At 41.1% G+C, this 16,198-nt stretch overlaps 1 protein-coding gene across 5 annotated transcripts in view; it reads right to left on the bottom strand.

Moving 5' to 3' along the window:
• Nucleotides 1–385: 385 nt before the first annotated feature.
• The window catches only part of LOC146363011 (myocyte-specific enhancer factor 2D homolog), a 32,754-nt gene continuing 16,941 nt past the window's right edge, over nucleotides 386–16,198 (bottom strand). Inside the window, exons 7-13 of one of the 5 annotated variants that reach the window (XM_084918574.1) lie at nucleotides 15,518–15,699; nucleotides 13,812–13,841; nucleotides 10,512–10,632; nucleotides 10,177–10,357; nucleotides 7,625–7,693; nucleotides 6,162–6,212; nucleotides 386–5,649 (exon numbers count right to left, since the gene is read on the bottom strand). In XM_084918574.1, the coding sequence (XP_084774700.1) occupies nucleotides 5,172–5,649; nucleotides 6,162–6,212; nucleotides 7,625–7,693; nucleotides 10,177–10,357; nucleotides 10,512–10,632; nucleotides 13,812–13,841; nucleotides 15,518–15,699 (1,112 nt within the window). In that variant the 3' untranslated portion in view covers nucleotides 386–5,171. The remainder of the gene's footprint in view (nucleotides 5,650–6,161; nucleotides 6,213–7,624; nucleotides 7,694–10,176; nucleotides 10,358–10,511; nucleotides 10,633–13,811; nucleotides 13,842–15,517; nucleotides 15,700–16,198) is intronic. The other 4 variants (XM_084918576.1, XM_084918575.1, XM_084918577.1 and 1 more) reach the window with 4 other exon arrangements.

Genomic DNA, 16,198 nt, shown 5'->3' with positions numbered 1-16,198 from the left:
CTTAAAAGATAATATTGGCTTTTTAGAAAAACTACAATTATTCATTCTTAAATCTCAGATGTTGTTGAGGCACAGCTGCTGCTCACCTCCTCAGAGGTTGTGAGAGATGAGCTAAATTTGGCCGTCTGGTTATTGTCGAATGTGCGAATCGAACCTCCGTCTCACGTGTTTGTAACTGTGACAATAAGCAGAGGATGAAGAGGGGAAGGGAAAAAAGGAAAGAGACACGTGAGTGCACTAATGGACTGAATTCACAAAGATTTCTGGTATTTCGCACCTCTTGCTGTGCCGCCACATGTTCCGGATGAGTCATTATAGAAGCACTTTTGCCCCCACCTCGACGCAGGAACAAAAAAAAAAAAAAAAAATTAATCACAGATCCAAATTCATTTCACTCAGTTTGTCTATTTAATATATAAAATACGGTAAAACATACGCAAAAAGGATAAGGTTTCAAGGGACTTGGATACTTTGGTACAACAAACACTTTTTTGTAAAAGCGGTATAGAATTTCAATAACATATCAGTGCATACTTTGTATATGAAAATATACACAAACTGTATATCATTCTCAAAAAAAACAACAAAAAAAGAAATATTTTCTTTACAACAAAACCCAAAGCAGACCAGCTCAACACAATATATTAGCTATAAATTTCATCTTTAGTATTTCATATGCTACATTATTCTGAGTTGCTTTAAAACTCATCTCTGATGCATGTCCTTATCATTACTGTACGTAACATATGTCGTTGTTACCTGTATCCCATGCATTTACATGTTTCAAATTTCAGGATTTTACTAATTTCAGTTGTTTCCCGTTTTTATAAATATATTCTGTATCTTAATTAAAACTGCAGCATTTAACTGGTATTTCCTTCATTGCATTTGCTAATACCACAATAACTGATCGTGCAATTGTCAGCAAAGTTGCCTCAAAAAAGGAAACCAGTACTATATGTTTATGATACGGAAGAGAAAAATAAGAAAGAGGAAATTAAAAACAGTTGGCTATCCTACACAAAAAATAGCAATAAAATAAAAGCTCCATAATAATATCATTATAATAATAATAATAATAATAATAGACAATGGAACTGTCACCAGCACAAATTAATCCAAAAATAGTGAGATTCTAAAAAACATTGTACACAACAAGTAACAGGGGTGCAGGTTTTCATTTCTCATATAGATTGTCTTGTGACTACACTGCTAGATTGGACAAAGAACCTTTTTTTTTCCTTTTGTACATGAACAAAGCCAATCGGTGTGGTGTCACATTTCAGTCAAACATCAGCGCCCACAGAAACGAGATGCCACTGAAGGTGAGTTTTTCTAAAAGTGGAAATGAGCGGGTGATACGAGAGGAGATCGTTAGCTCTGTCTGCAGGAAGGCGGACACGCATCCCGAGTGTTCAAAAGGAATAGTTTGACATCTTGAAATTTCTTGATGGGATGTAGGCCGGAGAAGAGGCTCGATATAACGGTCCAGCGGTCACACTCTGCCTGCCAGCACCTCTAAAGCTCACCCTGTCATTTTAACTAAAAAAAAAAAAAAAAGAAAAAAAAGTGCTGCATTAATTTTGAGATCTTACATCTCAACTCTGAGATGTGCCGCGGCTTGTAGTTGTGTAATGCAAATGCCTGAGCTCGATACTTTTATAGTATTGTGAAAATGGATGCAGACGACGCATAGCTCCTTTTAATTGAGCTCGAGCTGACTTTATGGTCGTTAACACCAAGACGTGTCAGGTGGAGACATCCAAATTTATTTATGTACATTTTATACAAGCGGGGGATAAAAACGACAAATTTAATTGAATTGATTTTAAGTGTAAAAATTATCCAAATGGCGACACAGGCCTGCAAACGGTTCAAGATTCTCACTTGGAATTTTTCTCGCTGACATCGGAATTTGCCACAGCTGGTCACATTTAGTCGTTTCAGCATGGAAATGTGATATTGCATACATATTAGGATTCTAAATTAATAACTATCATGCCTTTAGAGAGGCTCAAAGTTCATCTGGAAACCAAACCTTTCACTGTAAGGTGTCGCCACGGCGGATCCTGATGGGTCCTGATGCAGGGATTTACTGCACTTTAGGCTGATGCTTAAATAATACACATAAAATGCTTTGATTGGTGACATATCTAATTTGCACACAGGTCCCCAAACAATTGAATCTAGACTCATATTGTGTATAAGGAGAAAAATGGGCACCCATCAAACCCATCAAAAAACAGCCAGAAAATTCTGATTTTTTCAAACTGAGATGTTCATTAACCCTTATAGCAAAATCCACAAAAATGTTTTTGCTATATCATGTTGTGTATGATATATTTTGATTATATACTTGCTATATATTTCTTTGTATCGCATTTGACACGCTGGGTGTTTTTGGCAATCTTTTGTTAACAACAATGTTAATTTTAGACAAAAAAAAAATAGTTTTGTCCATAAGTTTTAAAAATGATGGCAAGTATTGATCATGTTAATGAGATAGAGGTCTCAGAAACTCCTGTATTAAGGGCATTATTAGGTTAAGAGACACTAAAGATAACTGACAACTTTCATGCTTGCATCACTTCCCGACTAATTCTAATGGATTTGTGTTACTCTGACAAACTCTGGAGGGAATCACACATTATTCACTTTCTTTAGTGATTTTTGAGAAATTTGTATTTTAACGTTTGAATCTGCAGCTGTAAATAATGTAAATAATTCGCTTTCATAAATGCAGCATTAGAGGTAAGCATCAGGCGTGTTGGCTGGTGTTTTGTGTACATACTGACCACATAAGTAAAAGCACAGATCTCCTTGTTCCCACTCACTGTGTAAGTATTCCTTTAAAAAAAACTTCTCCAATAAGCGCTCTTTGAAAGTGTTGGCTGTTAAATTGCTAACCGTGGCTGACTGAGAGGGGAAAGCAGCGCTAACCTGAAATCAGTGGAGTGAAAAACTACCCTCCACACATACTAGGAAAGATGATGATGATGACGATGAAATACCTCAGCAACGCCGCCGCTAGACGCGTCAGTCTTTTGGAGAAAATCCCACGCGGCCCCAATGTCTTTTTCCGACTCGCGGCATGAACCCAGAGTCGGTGTCAAACGCTGCTCACCTACGCTGACGGAAAGGTGTAGGATTGTTTAAATAACAGCCGGTCTGCACTTTGAGCATTGTCTCCAGGGGAAAAAAAGGTAAAGTAATCGAGAGCGATAAACAGCCTGGGTTCACACACCAATACACACTTGAAATGGTTCAACGAAAAACAGATTTGTTCAAGAAAAGCTACACTTAAACGTCAAACTTGGTTTTCCCGATGGGAAAAAAAAGAAATTGTCAGCTTACCGTGACGTGGAAAAGATTTTACACGAGTCCGTCAAAGTGTATTTTACCTCTCTACGCTAGAAGTGAACGGCAGTGTCCTGATAATAAGTTTATGTCACGGTGTAGGATTCTTTCTTTGATCGTGGGTTCTTTTCTTCAAAAAAAGAAAGAAGAAGAACTGTGGCAAGCGAATATGATGACACCACAACCAAGCAGGCCTCTGTGAGTGAGAGACAGAAAGTGCACACACCATCGACACTAGAATAAAATAGGTTTACTTGAAACACGTCCGATCCGCCGGCACCACCCAGCGCGGCGTAACCCCTGCACCTGTATCTCAAAACATATCAAATGCACACTCATATATGCAAACAGATCCACTGAGAATCAACACATTGCTTGTTTTTAGGGATATCTAGCAAAGTCTATGCAAATATATTCATATGTACATACACGTCGTTGAAGCCGAAAAGCTATTTTTACTTTGTCGCCAACTGAAGCGGTAGAAATATAGAAAAATGTCTTTTTCCTTTCACTTTTTCGAAACACGGCAAAGAGCTAAGGAGAGCTATAGAGAGCTAAAGAGGACATCAAAGCTTTTTTTGTATAAGGAGTGATTTTTATACAAAGTCGGAATTCCTACTTCTGGACAACTAACAGAGTTTTAAAATACCAACAGATAGAGAACACTTGGACTTAGAGAACCAAATACTTCCCTACTCCAAAAAATCAAATCAAATCAAATTTTTTAAAAAAAAAGAGCCAACAGAGGCTCAAAAAACTCTTACTATTGAATTTCACTTGGATGGCATCTACTCCTGCTAATAAGCTGAGTAACCGGCTGGATTTCCATCCGAGTTCCAGAGGAGATGAGGTGAGAGGACGGGAGGAGCACCCCAGTCTGTGAACAAAGTGACCGCCAATACAATTCAATGTTTCACGACAGTGCGAGCGATAGCATGTCCCTATAGAGAACAGGGGCATTTGGCATTTTGTTTGTTTCTCTTCTTTTATTTAAATCTCAAAGAGAAGTTGATATTGGCACTCTGGCGAGGTGCTCGACTCACACAGCCGCAGAGTGCCACCTGAGGGGCTCGGGGCCTGCCTGGTTGCATGAGGTCGTGGCAGCAGAGGCAAAAAAAAAAAAAAAAAAATCCTTTGACGCAGAAATATTGTTACCTAGAAAGACCTTTGCTTGAGTCTGTTTTGGTCGGTGCCAAAAATCGCTCAGTCTTTGTCCAGATAAAGTTATTTCCTTTAGTGCAGTTTGGAAGTGACTTACAGGAGAATCGACAGCACGCAGCCTAAATAAACGCTGGATTCTGGAGAGCAGGAAGTGGCGAGTCGTGCGGCATTAGTCCCGTAATGTCGACAGGCCACGAGTCACATTGTATTAAAATTAAAGGAGGTCGATGTAAATACATGGAGGCGATACGGAAACCGTGTGAAAGAGACATGTTTGTTTCGTGGTTTCACTTTAAACAACTTATTTCTACCAAAGAAGAAAAAGAAAAATATCAATATGTGGGAGTCCATTCAAGCAAGAAGGCTTTAAAAATCTACTGTCCCTCCATCCGAGGGGCTAAACTATCCAGCTGAGCTCGGAGCCGTCCATCAGGATTTTTATGCTTGTTTTTAATGGTTTTTTTGGCAAAGCCTCTGAAGTCTGGGTGACGCAGCTGAGTAATATAACTGTGTGTGATGATAGTGTCACATGGCAGTGGGGTCGGGGCAGTGGTGGTGGTGGTGGGGGGGGTGGGACTAAGAATGAGTGTGGGTGCGTGTTGTGGGAGTCACCAAAACTTCACTGTGGGTGCAGAGAGGAGGTGTTGGTGCCTTTATGTGACCCAGGCATCCAATCTCATGCGCTTGATGTTTCCTCCCTCCTGGTCTTGTTCGTTTGACGCCCTGAGGAGCTCGGCCGATGGGCTGAAATCGGGCGGCACGGACCGGCTGGTGGGACCTGCCGAGCTGCCACCTCCACCGCCGGCCCCACCGCCTCCTCCTCCCGCACCTGCAGTGCCACCTCCGGCCGCTCCAGCGTCGTCGCGGTCGCTGCCTTCGAAGGAGCTGGCGTTGCTGCTTACGCTGTCTGCGGGCGAGCGGCCGGTCGGGGGCTCCAGGCATAGCAGGGAGCCGGGGTATTGAGGCGGAGCAGTCAGGATGGTACCTCCCGAGGTCGAGGATGGCGTGGTAGACGGAAGAGGGCAAGGGGTGCTGCGATCCCGTCCGGGCGAGATGGGCTCCGATTTGATGCTCACGCCGGAGTTTGTGTTGACGGTCAGCATGGCGCCTTGAGGGATGTTGGTCACCGGCCTGAGAATGGGGTCACAGAGGCAGAGGAAGAAAAATGGAAGGAAGATAAAGGGCAGAACAAAGAGGAAAAGCAAGAGACAATTTACAAATAATTAGCCACTTGACAAAAGGGAATATGGTTAAATTGGAAGACCACTCATGTGAAGACATAACCCACATTACGAAGCACAGCACCAACAGGGAAAAGCAACACTCCATTATTCCATAAAAACAATCAAATCTGAGCCTTTTAAAAGCAGGAGTTAGGATCCCAACTGCTCCCAAAAGATCAACAGAACAGCCGAAGAAGCGTGAAATGATTCGAGTGACAGGGTGGTTTGCAATGAGTCAGCTGTGACGGTGTAGAAACTCCAGAATGAGAAAACACAAAGTAATCTCGGGTTAGAGAACATGGCGGAAGCCGGAACTAAGTCTCTTTTCCTGTTTGACTGCAGACGGCACCAGACATGCTAAGAGAGCGAGGCAGCCAAAAGCGCACAGACACACAGGAAAAAGGAAGTGTGATACAGTACCGGCCCAACCACTCATCTCTACCCAAGAGCAGGTTGGACGGAGAGCCAACACTGTGGGAAGAAAACAAAATGTTGGAGCCCAAACCAAAGGGAACAGGTGGACGAGAAGGCATGTGTGGAGAGAGGTGTGAAACATTATTGCGGGCAACGTTTTCTTTTCAACAACAGCAATAATGTTCATAATGTTTTGGAAGCAAGAGCACAACAAAACCCATAAGAAAATCTTGTTTTCTGATCTACAAATACACAACGTGTGGAGCGTTTATGCAGGAATTCACGTGTTAATCGGAACACCTGAGTGTGGACGGTGGCCCTAAAGAAGTAACAGAGCACAAGATCGAATGCAAAAACATGGACAAAGTTCTTTTCTTCAAAGCTTGAGAGTGGCAAACATGACGGCATGTAAATCACATGGTACAAATTATTACTTTTAATGTTTGTGCCTTTTGTCCAATTGCTGTTTCAGCTTTTGCAGCTTTTTGCCATTTTTGTTTGATCCTTAAGGGCCACCGTATCCACGTATGTTTAAATAAAAAAAAAAAAGATATATAAATGATCAATTTAAGTAAATATCTATTGGCCTAATTTGGAAATACACTGTGAAAACAATTAGGTAAAATACCTATGTCACCCCTCATTTCTTTATATTTTGCTTCCAAGGAGAAAGACATTAATGTATTTTGATCTTGAACAGTAGTTTTCCAGGATTTCTGAAGTTCCTTCCAAGTGTTTCTTTGGAAATTGGTTGTTTTTTCACTCATTACCGGTCCAATCCTTGTACCTGAGCATTTTTTGTTTTGTTTTGTTTGTTAAACCACTTAACACTGACCTGTGAATCATTCAAGCATAAGAAAGCCCCTAAATGTTTTCTATGCATAACAGACAACTAAGCAAAGAACCAATTAGAAGTGTATTTTTTAGAAACGTCGTTACCAGCTGCCTGTCACAAAAACAGAGTTTGTTCCGATTTCTTAAGTGAAACACAGAGGATGCTCTGTCATGGTTTGGGCCTTCTTTGATGTTGAGGATCATGTCAAAATTGATGATGAACACACAAAACATGCAGTTTTTTTGCCTTATGTACTCTTTTCCCATTCGGGTGTCAATAAACTGCTGCATGTATTTCCAAATTTCCTAGAAAACATAAAGAAATGAGGAGTAGCTTCAAGGTCTTTATTATAGACGGAGCAATCCTTTCTTTTACAGTCTAAATATTCTTGAAAGCTCTTATTGAAGAGTTCTTCCTGCTCTGTCTTCCCAAAATTAATAATAAGCTCAAAAAGTTTATTTTTAAGGCCGGTTGTTAGTAAAAAGAATAAAAGAAACTTTGTCTACGGCAGCACGCACTGAGTGTTGTTTGTGTTTTAGACAGAATCCCATTCAAGTGCAAAGTGGACTATAGCCCCCCCTACAGACAAGGTCATGACATTTCACACACCCACACACTATTAGTGGCTTTTCACCTCAGATTGGCAGCCAGACTGGACACCTGGCTAGACAGCTCGCTGCTCTGTTTGTCCACGCCCCACATGCTGTGGACGAGAGGAGAGAACACACTTCAAGGCTCTGGTGTTCACGCTACCAAACCCCAACCCAGCTCACACAGCTCTTCAGTCACACCCACACCGCACTGATATAATCCAGTCCAGATGCTGCTTATTAAGGGAGAAAAACAGTGAAACCATCTGCTTAACTTGATAACAGTTTCTCTAAATCACACTGCATTTCCTCCATATTGAAAATAGCATCATACTGTGCATGCAAGTCCCGAATTACATCGAAATTACATTTAATTATTCTTCCTACGTTGCTAGCAGAAGATCTAACATCTTCACATCTTCACATGAGGCAAAGTCTGACTGAATGTTTTCATGAAGGACGAGCCAAAGTTGTGCTGACAAACAAATGCGGGCAGGTTTGTTTCCTAAAATGAGGAACCATTCACATCAGGACCGAGGAACTGTGGCGATTCTTTAAAACCGTTTCTCACTTCCTATAAATTTTCAGGTTGACTGACAAAATAGTTTACCAAGGATCGAAATCCTTTTTGTGTTTCCCTCCTGAGCTGAGGGAAATCAAAGCTGAATTAAACCTATAGAGACAGAGTGCATTTAGGTCCTACCCTCACACAGCTAACCTGTGAATTTGTATTTAGTGAAGGTGCCTCCACCAAGAAGAGTTCAGTGACCCAGACTAAGACTGTAAAAACTGCATAACATCAACAGTCAACCTTCATTTAGCCTACGTATGTGACATCAGAGTGACGTGTAGTTGTATTTTTTAGGGAAGCTACTATGGAGGGTATCAGAAAGGTTTGGAGTTACAATGTTGCCACAGCTCAGATTTAAACGCAGCTCTAACCCACTGTCAGTACACCGACACCACTTTGTCGCTGATTGGTTAAATATCTAAACATCACTTTGTCATCGCTATGATTGTTAAATGAAGCTAAAGGATTGTGACAGTTTGTAAACTGTGGGTAACTCAGAAGGCTGTAACGTTATGTCTGCAATGAAATGCCTACACACACTCGACAGTTTTAGCATCTTTATAAGGTGAATATAGCCTCGCTATGAATCCTGGATTTAATCAATTTGGGTAGAACAAGTCTGATGAATGTAGACGCTACGAGGTTAATGCTGAACTGGGATGAAGACAAATGGCTGTTGGCTCTGATAACAGCTGGATGATAGATCATACAAACAACTTTCTGCTGCCAAACTTCAAATAGATTTCATTTTTAACCTTTTTTTTCTGTTCCAAGTTTGGTGCAAATCATCTGACGTTGTGTCATTTTGCTTCTGAGGCAATTAAGTTTTACTTCCATATATTCGATTTAAGTTTGTTTGGTGCTGTCTGGTTGATAAGCATGTGAGTAGATAAACGCTGTGGCAGCAGGGTCATCCTAAGTTTGTCCCACGCTATCTTTGCTGACAAAACTGTTGAACTTTTACCCCTGTACAACGCACAATCAAAGTTTTGTAGCCACGATTGAGGATATTATCCTGATTCTTTCACACTGATCAGCTTTCATCTTGGACAGCATAAAATGTCACAGAAGTTTGCTAACAATAACTCGCCACAGTTAACTAGACAATAGCCTAAAAGATTCCTTTGACATAATGAAATTCTATATTTTTGGCCTTTATAACGATATTTTGCAGAATGAAAGGTTGCACTCTGCACTCTGTCTCTGTAGGAAGTAAAACACACAATCCCATTTATAATTATTTACGTAAGACATTGTAGACATTTCACTGTGCACACAGTTTAAAGATGCAGTGACCTGTATTCTTCTTCCAATATAAGGAATTTGTGTAGCTCTCAGTGTAGCTGGAAGCGGCTTCATCATATTTGTTTTTGATGCTGTGGTATTTTTTTCTTTCTTTGTGTCTTAGCATGGCTCAGGGAAAGTTGTACGCAACAGGGGCAAACAAAGAGACTTATTCAGTGGTCTACAGCCAATAACAGGAGCATGACTTCCAGTAAAAGATTCACTTTAACAGGAAAAGTAGTGCCTTTTCAGCCAAGCGAGCCACCTGATGTTTACTAGTCAGTTGCGCGTACATAAACACGATGCCTAACAAGGTTATTCAGGGGAGCTTTAGTTGACTGAGAACCGTGTGGGTGATAAAGGGTTTCGATAATAATAATTATCTGATAATTGTGTCATTTTGTTTCCACTGTGAGGCAATAAAACCACTTCTTCGTTCCACGTAATGTTTTTTTTTTAATCAACCCAGAAAAAGCCGAACAGCGTTCAGACTGATGTTATGAGAAGGCTGAGATGGTGAGATGCTGGTGAGAGACCAGATCGCTCAAAAAAAGGATGTGGATTTCTTGCATATAAAGGTCATGGTATGGATATCATGCAAGCTAAATGGGAGAGTCTGTAGATTCAGTACATCAGCATTAAAAGGGTTAGAGAGGCATTACAGGAACGTCTCAGCTGCCACCGTCTCTGGACCTGAGTGCAGGTTCAACTGCTGAAGATGAAGATGAAGAGCGGACTTACACCAAGTTGCTGAGTGATGCTAAGTTAAGCTGCTGCTGTGTTTGCTGTTGCTGCTGCTGCTGCTGACTTGGCTGGGAAACCGTCTGCTGCTGCTGCCATGTGGACACGCCAGTGGGCAGCAAGCCTCCTGGTGACGCCAGAGCGTGTAGAGCAGTGATGTCCGCGCTGGTCAGCTGGTACTCTGAGAAGGGGCAAAGGTCACAGCAGGAATTCAAAATAGATTTCTTCTTTAAGCTATCAGGGTGAATAATTACATAAACTTGTTATTTAATTATTAAACTCTGTTTCATCTAAAAAGGATATTGCTGCTGCCAAAGCTCTCGTGTTGAGTTCACCTGTGTTGTACGCTGTAGGCATGGCAGAGAAGGGCAGCCCCTGTGCCAGGAGGCTCGGTGTGGCTACAGAGACCACTGGCGTGGTGAGAGTTTGAGCTCCAGCTGCCAGCCGCTGGGCGTTCTGCCAAAGAGGACCACAGCATGTTAGTGAGAGCAGGACAGAAAGGATCAAAACTTCCACATGTGACCCAAAGGAGTCAAGACTTATTTTTTGTTTAATGTACACTCTGACATGCTGGGAATGACGATGTGCACATGGCTGGATTCATAATGGCGTTCCACATGGAGTAAATCTCAGAGTTAAATGTGGATTTACTGTCGGGACGTTCTTGATGACATGCATCAAAAACACCTTCATTGTTCTCGGTGATTTATAGAATTACATTAAAGGCACATTGTTCAACCCTCAGTTGCCACATTTTATTCAAATTAAGCTTCCACGAATATTAATGATAATTACCAAAATGTAAATCAGATCAATTAACTAGATAAAAGATTATGTGAAAGTAAATCCTCCCAAGCAGATCGACTGTGACGAGACACAGACTCTGTAGAAATTCAATATTTTATCAATGCATTTTTAAAAAACATCAACAGATTAATTTAAAATATTTTAGCAAAATTTGGATCCATCTCGTCTCATTTTTTTTCTTTACTGTTCTATTTGGTGCTCTTTGTTTTTATGTAAAAACCTATACAAATATGTTCAATAAAAATTATACAATCACTGTTTAAGTTTAATATGGCTTATCTGGATATAAACATCCACAGTGATTAAAAAAAGTTTAAATAGGAGTCAATACAGCTCTGTGATATAATAAGTACACCCCATGATTCAGTCGCTTCTAGCAGGAATAGCTTGAACTAATAGTTTTCTGTATGACTTTATCAGTCTCTCAAATGATTGTGGAGGAATTTTGGCCCACTCTCCATTACAAGACTGCTTCAGTTCACTGAAGTTTGCAGGCATCCAGAATATTTTGGCATACAGAGGATTTCACTGGGCTCAATGACTGCAAGGTGCCCAGGCCCTGTGGCTGCATAAAGAGCCCAAATCATCACCCTTCCACCGCCGTGCTTGACAGCTGGTATGGGGTGTTTGTGCTGATATTCTGTTTTGCAGTCTTGCAGTTTGTTCAGATGCAGCTTTGCAAACCTAAGCTGTGCTGCCACGTTCTTCCTGGAGAGAAGAAGATGTCTTATGTTAACCCTCCCAAACAAGCCATGCTCATTCTGTCTCTTTCTTATTCTAATGTCATGAACTTTAAACATGTAACATGCTAACTAAGGAAGCATTGAGGGTGTACTTAGTTTTTCACATGGCAGAAACTCCTCCCAGTCATCTGCACTTATTTGCCATATTTTCTTGATAAATCAAGATTTTGTTTGATTTAAAAAGGTCAAAAGCGATAAAAGTACATCACAGGGTCTTGCAGCCAAAATGGCTCTTTGATTTCTTCATTTAGTTTACCATCGTATTCATACATACAGTTGCTCACTGTGTTTTTGGCCTTTCAATTTAAAAAATGGCATAAACATTTAATAGGAAATAAAATCTCCCATTTCAATTTTAATATCATCTACTGTGCATACAGTGCGTTGTAATTTTAAATGGTAAATTTCAGAATAAACTCTCCAGTCTCACTATAATAAACTACAAACGGGTGAAGTTATCTGCAGCTATTGTGAAGCTGAACCTCTTTGCCTCAACGCAGAGCTCATCTCATGATTCTCCAGTGGATGTCAGTAAAGGTTTACAGTGCGCTGCGAGAGTGGTAAAGCAGCCTGTTTATGTTTCTATCACTCAGTTTTATAGGAGCCACAGAGATGAGTGTTTGCACATCCAGTCACCCATTTACATGACAAGATATTCAGTGTTTCTCCAACACAGGTGCCACAGTCACACTGCTAAATCTGTGGAACTGCTGCCCTGGGGTTTTATTATTATGTACACTCGCTGAAAGACACAAATCTGTGAAGAAACACAACCCTCCAGAGTCAGGTTGAGCTGAATTATATCACAGATAAAAGCAGATGGAGGTTTTTAACAGAAGGAAATAATAAAAGGTTTGCGAATAAAAGGCCAAAGATGCAGTAATTCAGGTCTGGAATTACTCTTCTCGATGCTGAGGCTCATCATCCGGAGAGGAAACATTCGGACAGAGTTATGACTGTAACGCTGAATTTACACAGAGAGAGAGAAGAGACAGACCGGAGAGAGGAGCCGGATTCAATTATCTGCCTTTGTGAAGAAGTGAGGAGGAGCGACGAGGTGAGAGCGATGAAAATTAATCACTCTTCTCTGGAAAATGAGAATCTTGCCTGTCAACTTTGGGAGGAATTGTGAAAGAGGGGGAACGGCAGCAGCCACCACCACCATCAGCAGCAACCATCATCTCTCTCTGTGTAAACTCAGCTTAAATCAAAGGCAGATTTTTTAGAATAACAAGAAAATTCAATGTTTTCTTCCCCCCAGTATTATTAAAAGTGGGATAAGTATTTTTTCTGTCTCACAAATATTCAATGAAAGTAAAATGTTGCTATAACATTTTTTTTTGTCTCAAATAATAATCCTGCCCATGAATAGTCAGAAAACAGTGGAATAATAGCTTGTTTTCAACAAATCTCAACACAAAATTGTCCTATTTAAAAAGCAGAAGCCATCGCCTCACAAAAACATAGCTAATTAGCTTTATTTCATCTTAATCATTAATCAATTTGTTATAGTAACACCATAAATACAGAGGTGCACAATCCTAAAATGTTTAAATCCTAGTGTTTTAGAGCTAAATATGCGTACGTGACAGAGGAAATGCCTTTAATGTAATGCCAGTTAGTTCTTAAACATCTGTACTTCACACAGTTTTTGGAGGATGGTGGAATGAGTCGGTGTGAGTGTCAGTGAGCAGGGAGCATGCTCCGTGGTGCCTCGAGAAGACATCCATGCTTTTAAAGTGGCGTCGTATGATGAAGTAAATGGACCTGGTTCAAAAACTTACAGGAGCACATTACAGTATGACACTTCTGCTGAAACAAAACTGATTCATGTGAAGGTCTGAATCACTTGAGTATTTCTAGATCACTGACAGGTTTATGAGCCCACGACTAAAGAAATGCTGGAACAACACATCCATGAGCCCTGAACCACATGCAGTCAGGTGGGAACCACAAACTGAAAGACCATCCCAAGAAATGTGAGTGGAGCAAGACCAGAACAATGTGAAACTCCTATAAGAGAACTGCATCCATGCTATTAATGTGCCATCGACTCATGCGAGTGACTGACGTGGGGGAAATCACCTCGTTTACCAATTCCAGCTCATCCTCTGTCTGCAAAGGGTGGTAACAGAGAGGGTTACAACTCTGGGGTAATTAAAAAAGATATATGGAACAACAATAAAACTACTTACTGTAGTCTGGCAGCTACTTCACTGGTGGCTTGCTTAACAATGACATACTTGCAGTCTGATTATGAAATGTGCGGCGGTGCCATCACTCTGCCTGCCTACAGTCATTAGAAATGTAATGACTGGTCTCACTAATCTGGAGCTTTCGTTCACACAATCGTCCTCAGCCGTTACCGTGTCAACATATTTATCACTTTGTACCGAGCTAAGAAAAAACAGGAAAAGCTGCAGGAAATGTGAAGTAGTACAGTAGCAAAAAATCTTTAATACTACTGGGTAGCAGAGGCTGCTTTCTGCTCTTAAAACACCAGCAGTTCGTGCATGTTTTTTCTTGTGGCTGTGTAGGTTTTCAGTCATCCAGGGCAGGGTAGTCTTAAAGCTTGAAAATAAGGCAATTGTACTTATTTAAGTTTTTTTTTGAAGATGTTGTACCTCTCATCCAAGAGGCTTCTTCAGTTCAGTTCAACACTTTGGACGGAGAACCTATCGGTCTCATGGTGGATTCACCTGAAATCTCTGGTGGTAATGACCCATGCCTTTTTTCATACCCTGGGTCATGTGGTGACGCTCATGATCAATAGTGGGTCAATGACCACCTGAGGGACAAGCACGCAAGGGTTTAAAATGTCTGAGACTCTCCACTTTTTTGGTTTTAGATCTGAAGAAGGTGAAATGTTTTTAAAAACTTATAGAAGTACAGTTCCCTTATTTTTAAGTTCTTAAGACCACGTTTATGTTACTTTACTCTAATTATACAATGCCTAGTTGAGCCACGAGGGTACTCATGGGAAAAGTAACCAATACAGAACCACCATGATATACTGCCCATCACATTTATTACATTACTGTAATTCTCTGATACCCAATATATTTTAATACATCTTATTCTGAGCCAAAGTCGCCCTTTTTCCTCAGATTTGACCTGGTGGTTCAAGTGATAAAAAAAATGAAAACGTGTACATCTTAATTATGTGGCGGGTCCACTGTGCAGAGAAATATTGTGTGATCGGAGGGAAAGCTCAAGGACAGCTAATAAATGGACCTCGCTGTTGAAATGAACTTTAAGTCCTCGATGAAACCAAGACTGTTTTTGTTAGCACAGACACTGCTGAACATGCCTCCAAGAAACGTGGGTGCACGCTTGGTTCAGGAAAAGAGAGGAGAGAAATCTCATCGGTGTGTCGGTGGGAGTAGGCTGATTCAACACGACTTTACTCACTTTCCTAGACTAAATAATGAGAAGAGTTGAGCACAAAAACTCTTCCCCCAGGTCTTTACTAAAGCACAAAACTGATGGCAAGCATTCCTCTATAACAGACTGTTTATCTTCAGTGTAATTCTTGAATTTCATTCAACACATCAATATGAATTCCCAGAGTTTTGTATGGTTTTCCATCTCACTCACAAAACTTTCCTGAGATAAGAAATTAAAATAATCCTCCCGTGGTCCTGAAATAATCCTTCAGATTCATCGTTTGTCTTTGCTTCAACATCGCGGGTAACTTTAGTGAAGACAGGAGGCGTTATGCTGCTCGTTAAAGGATCGAAGCGTTAAAGAAACCAACCCAGACAACACAAGTTCGGCTTAGTTAAGCTCACCATCTGCATGAGGCTCTTTCCGCCCTGTGAGGTGATGACTCGGAGGTCTGGCTTGCGGCTATTGACCATCTGGGGGCTCGGAGGTGGGGGTGGAGACTTGGCCGGAACTACTTTCCCCAGACTGTTGCCGTTGGAAACGGTGAGGAGGCCTGGGGAGGCCCTGGCACTGGTGTATCCATTAGCTGCGGGGAGACGGAGGTGTGAATGGACAGAAATCAATAGGAAAATCAAACAGGTGAAAGCAGACGGCGGGGTACAGACGGTGTGCCCCCTCAACGATGGCTTACATAATCCTCCCAAAGGTTTCTTTGTTAAACAGTTTTTCAAAGACGTGCAAACAGAACCAAGGAGTAAAAGCCCTCTAATGTTACAGATTATTGGATATGTTGAGGCAAATGTGATCTAGTACTAATAAATAAAAGATTGGACATTTTTAATCTAGAAATCCAATATAAAGTAAGTAAATGAAAACGTTTTCCTGGTGCAGGCTTGAAATAAAGAACTAAGGCATGTGCCAGGCTGACTGCATTCCCCGCAGGAAGTGCTGGGAATCCCATGCATTTCTGTTGTTACTGGTGGCTTCCCCTGATCCCTGTGAGATACAATCACAGACGGTGCAGAGGAGGAGAGCAGGAACGAATACTCCCAATACAGACCGGATAACAGAAGGACGATCTGTGG

The sequence above is a fragment of the Perissodus microlepis genome, chromosome 22 (assembly GCF_051167445.1).
Source record: "Perissodus microlepis isolate ML-2025 ecotype Zambia chromosome 22, ASM5116744v1, whole genome shotgun sequence".
Classification (NCBI taxonomy): domain Eukaryota; kingdom Metazoa; phylum Chordata; class Actinopteri; order Cichliformes; family Cichlidae; genus Perissodus; species Perissodus microlepis.
This window is presented reverse-complemented; position numbering and strand designations above follow the sequence as displayed.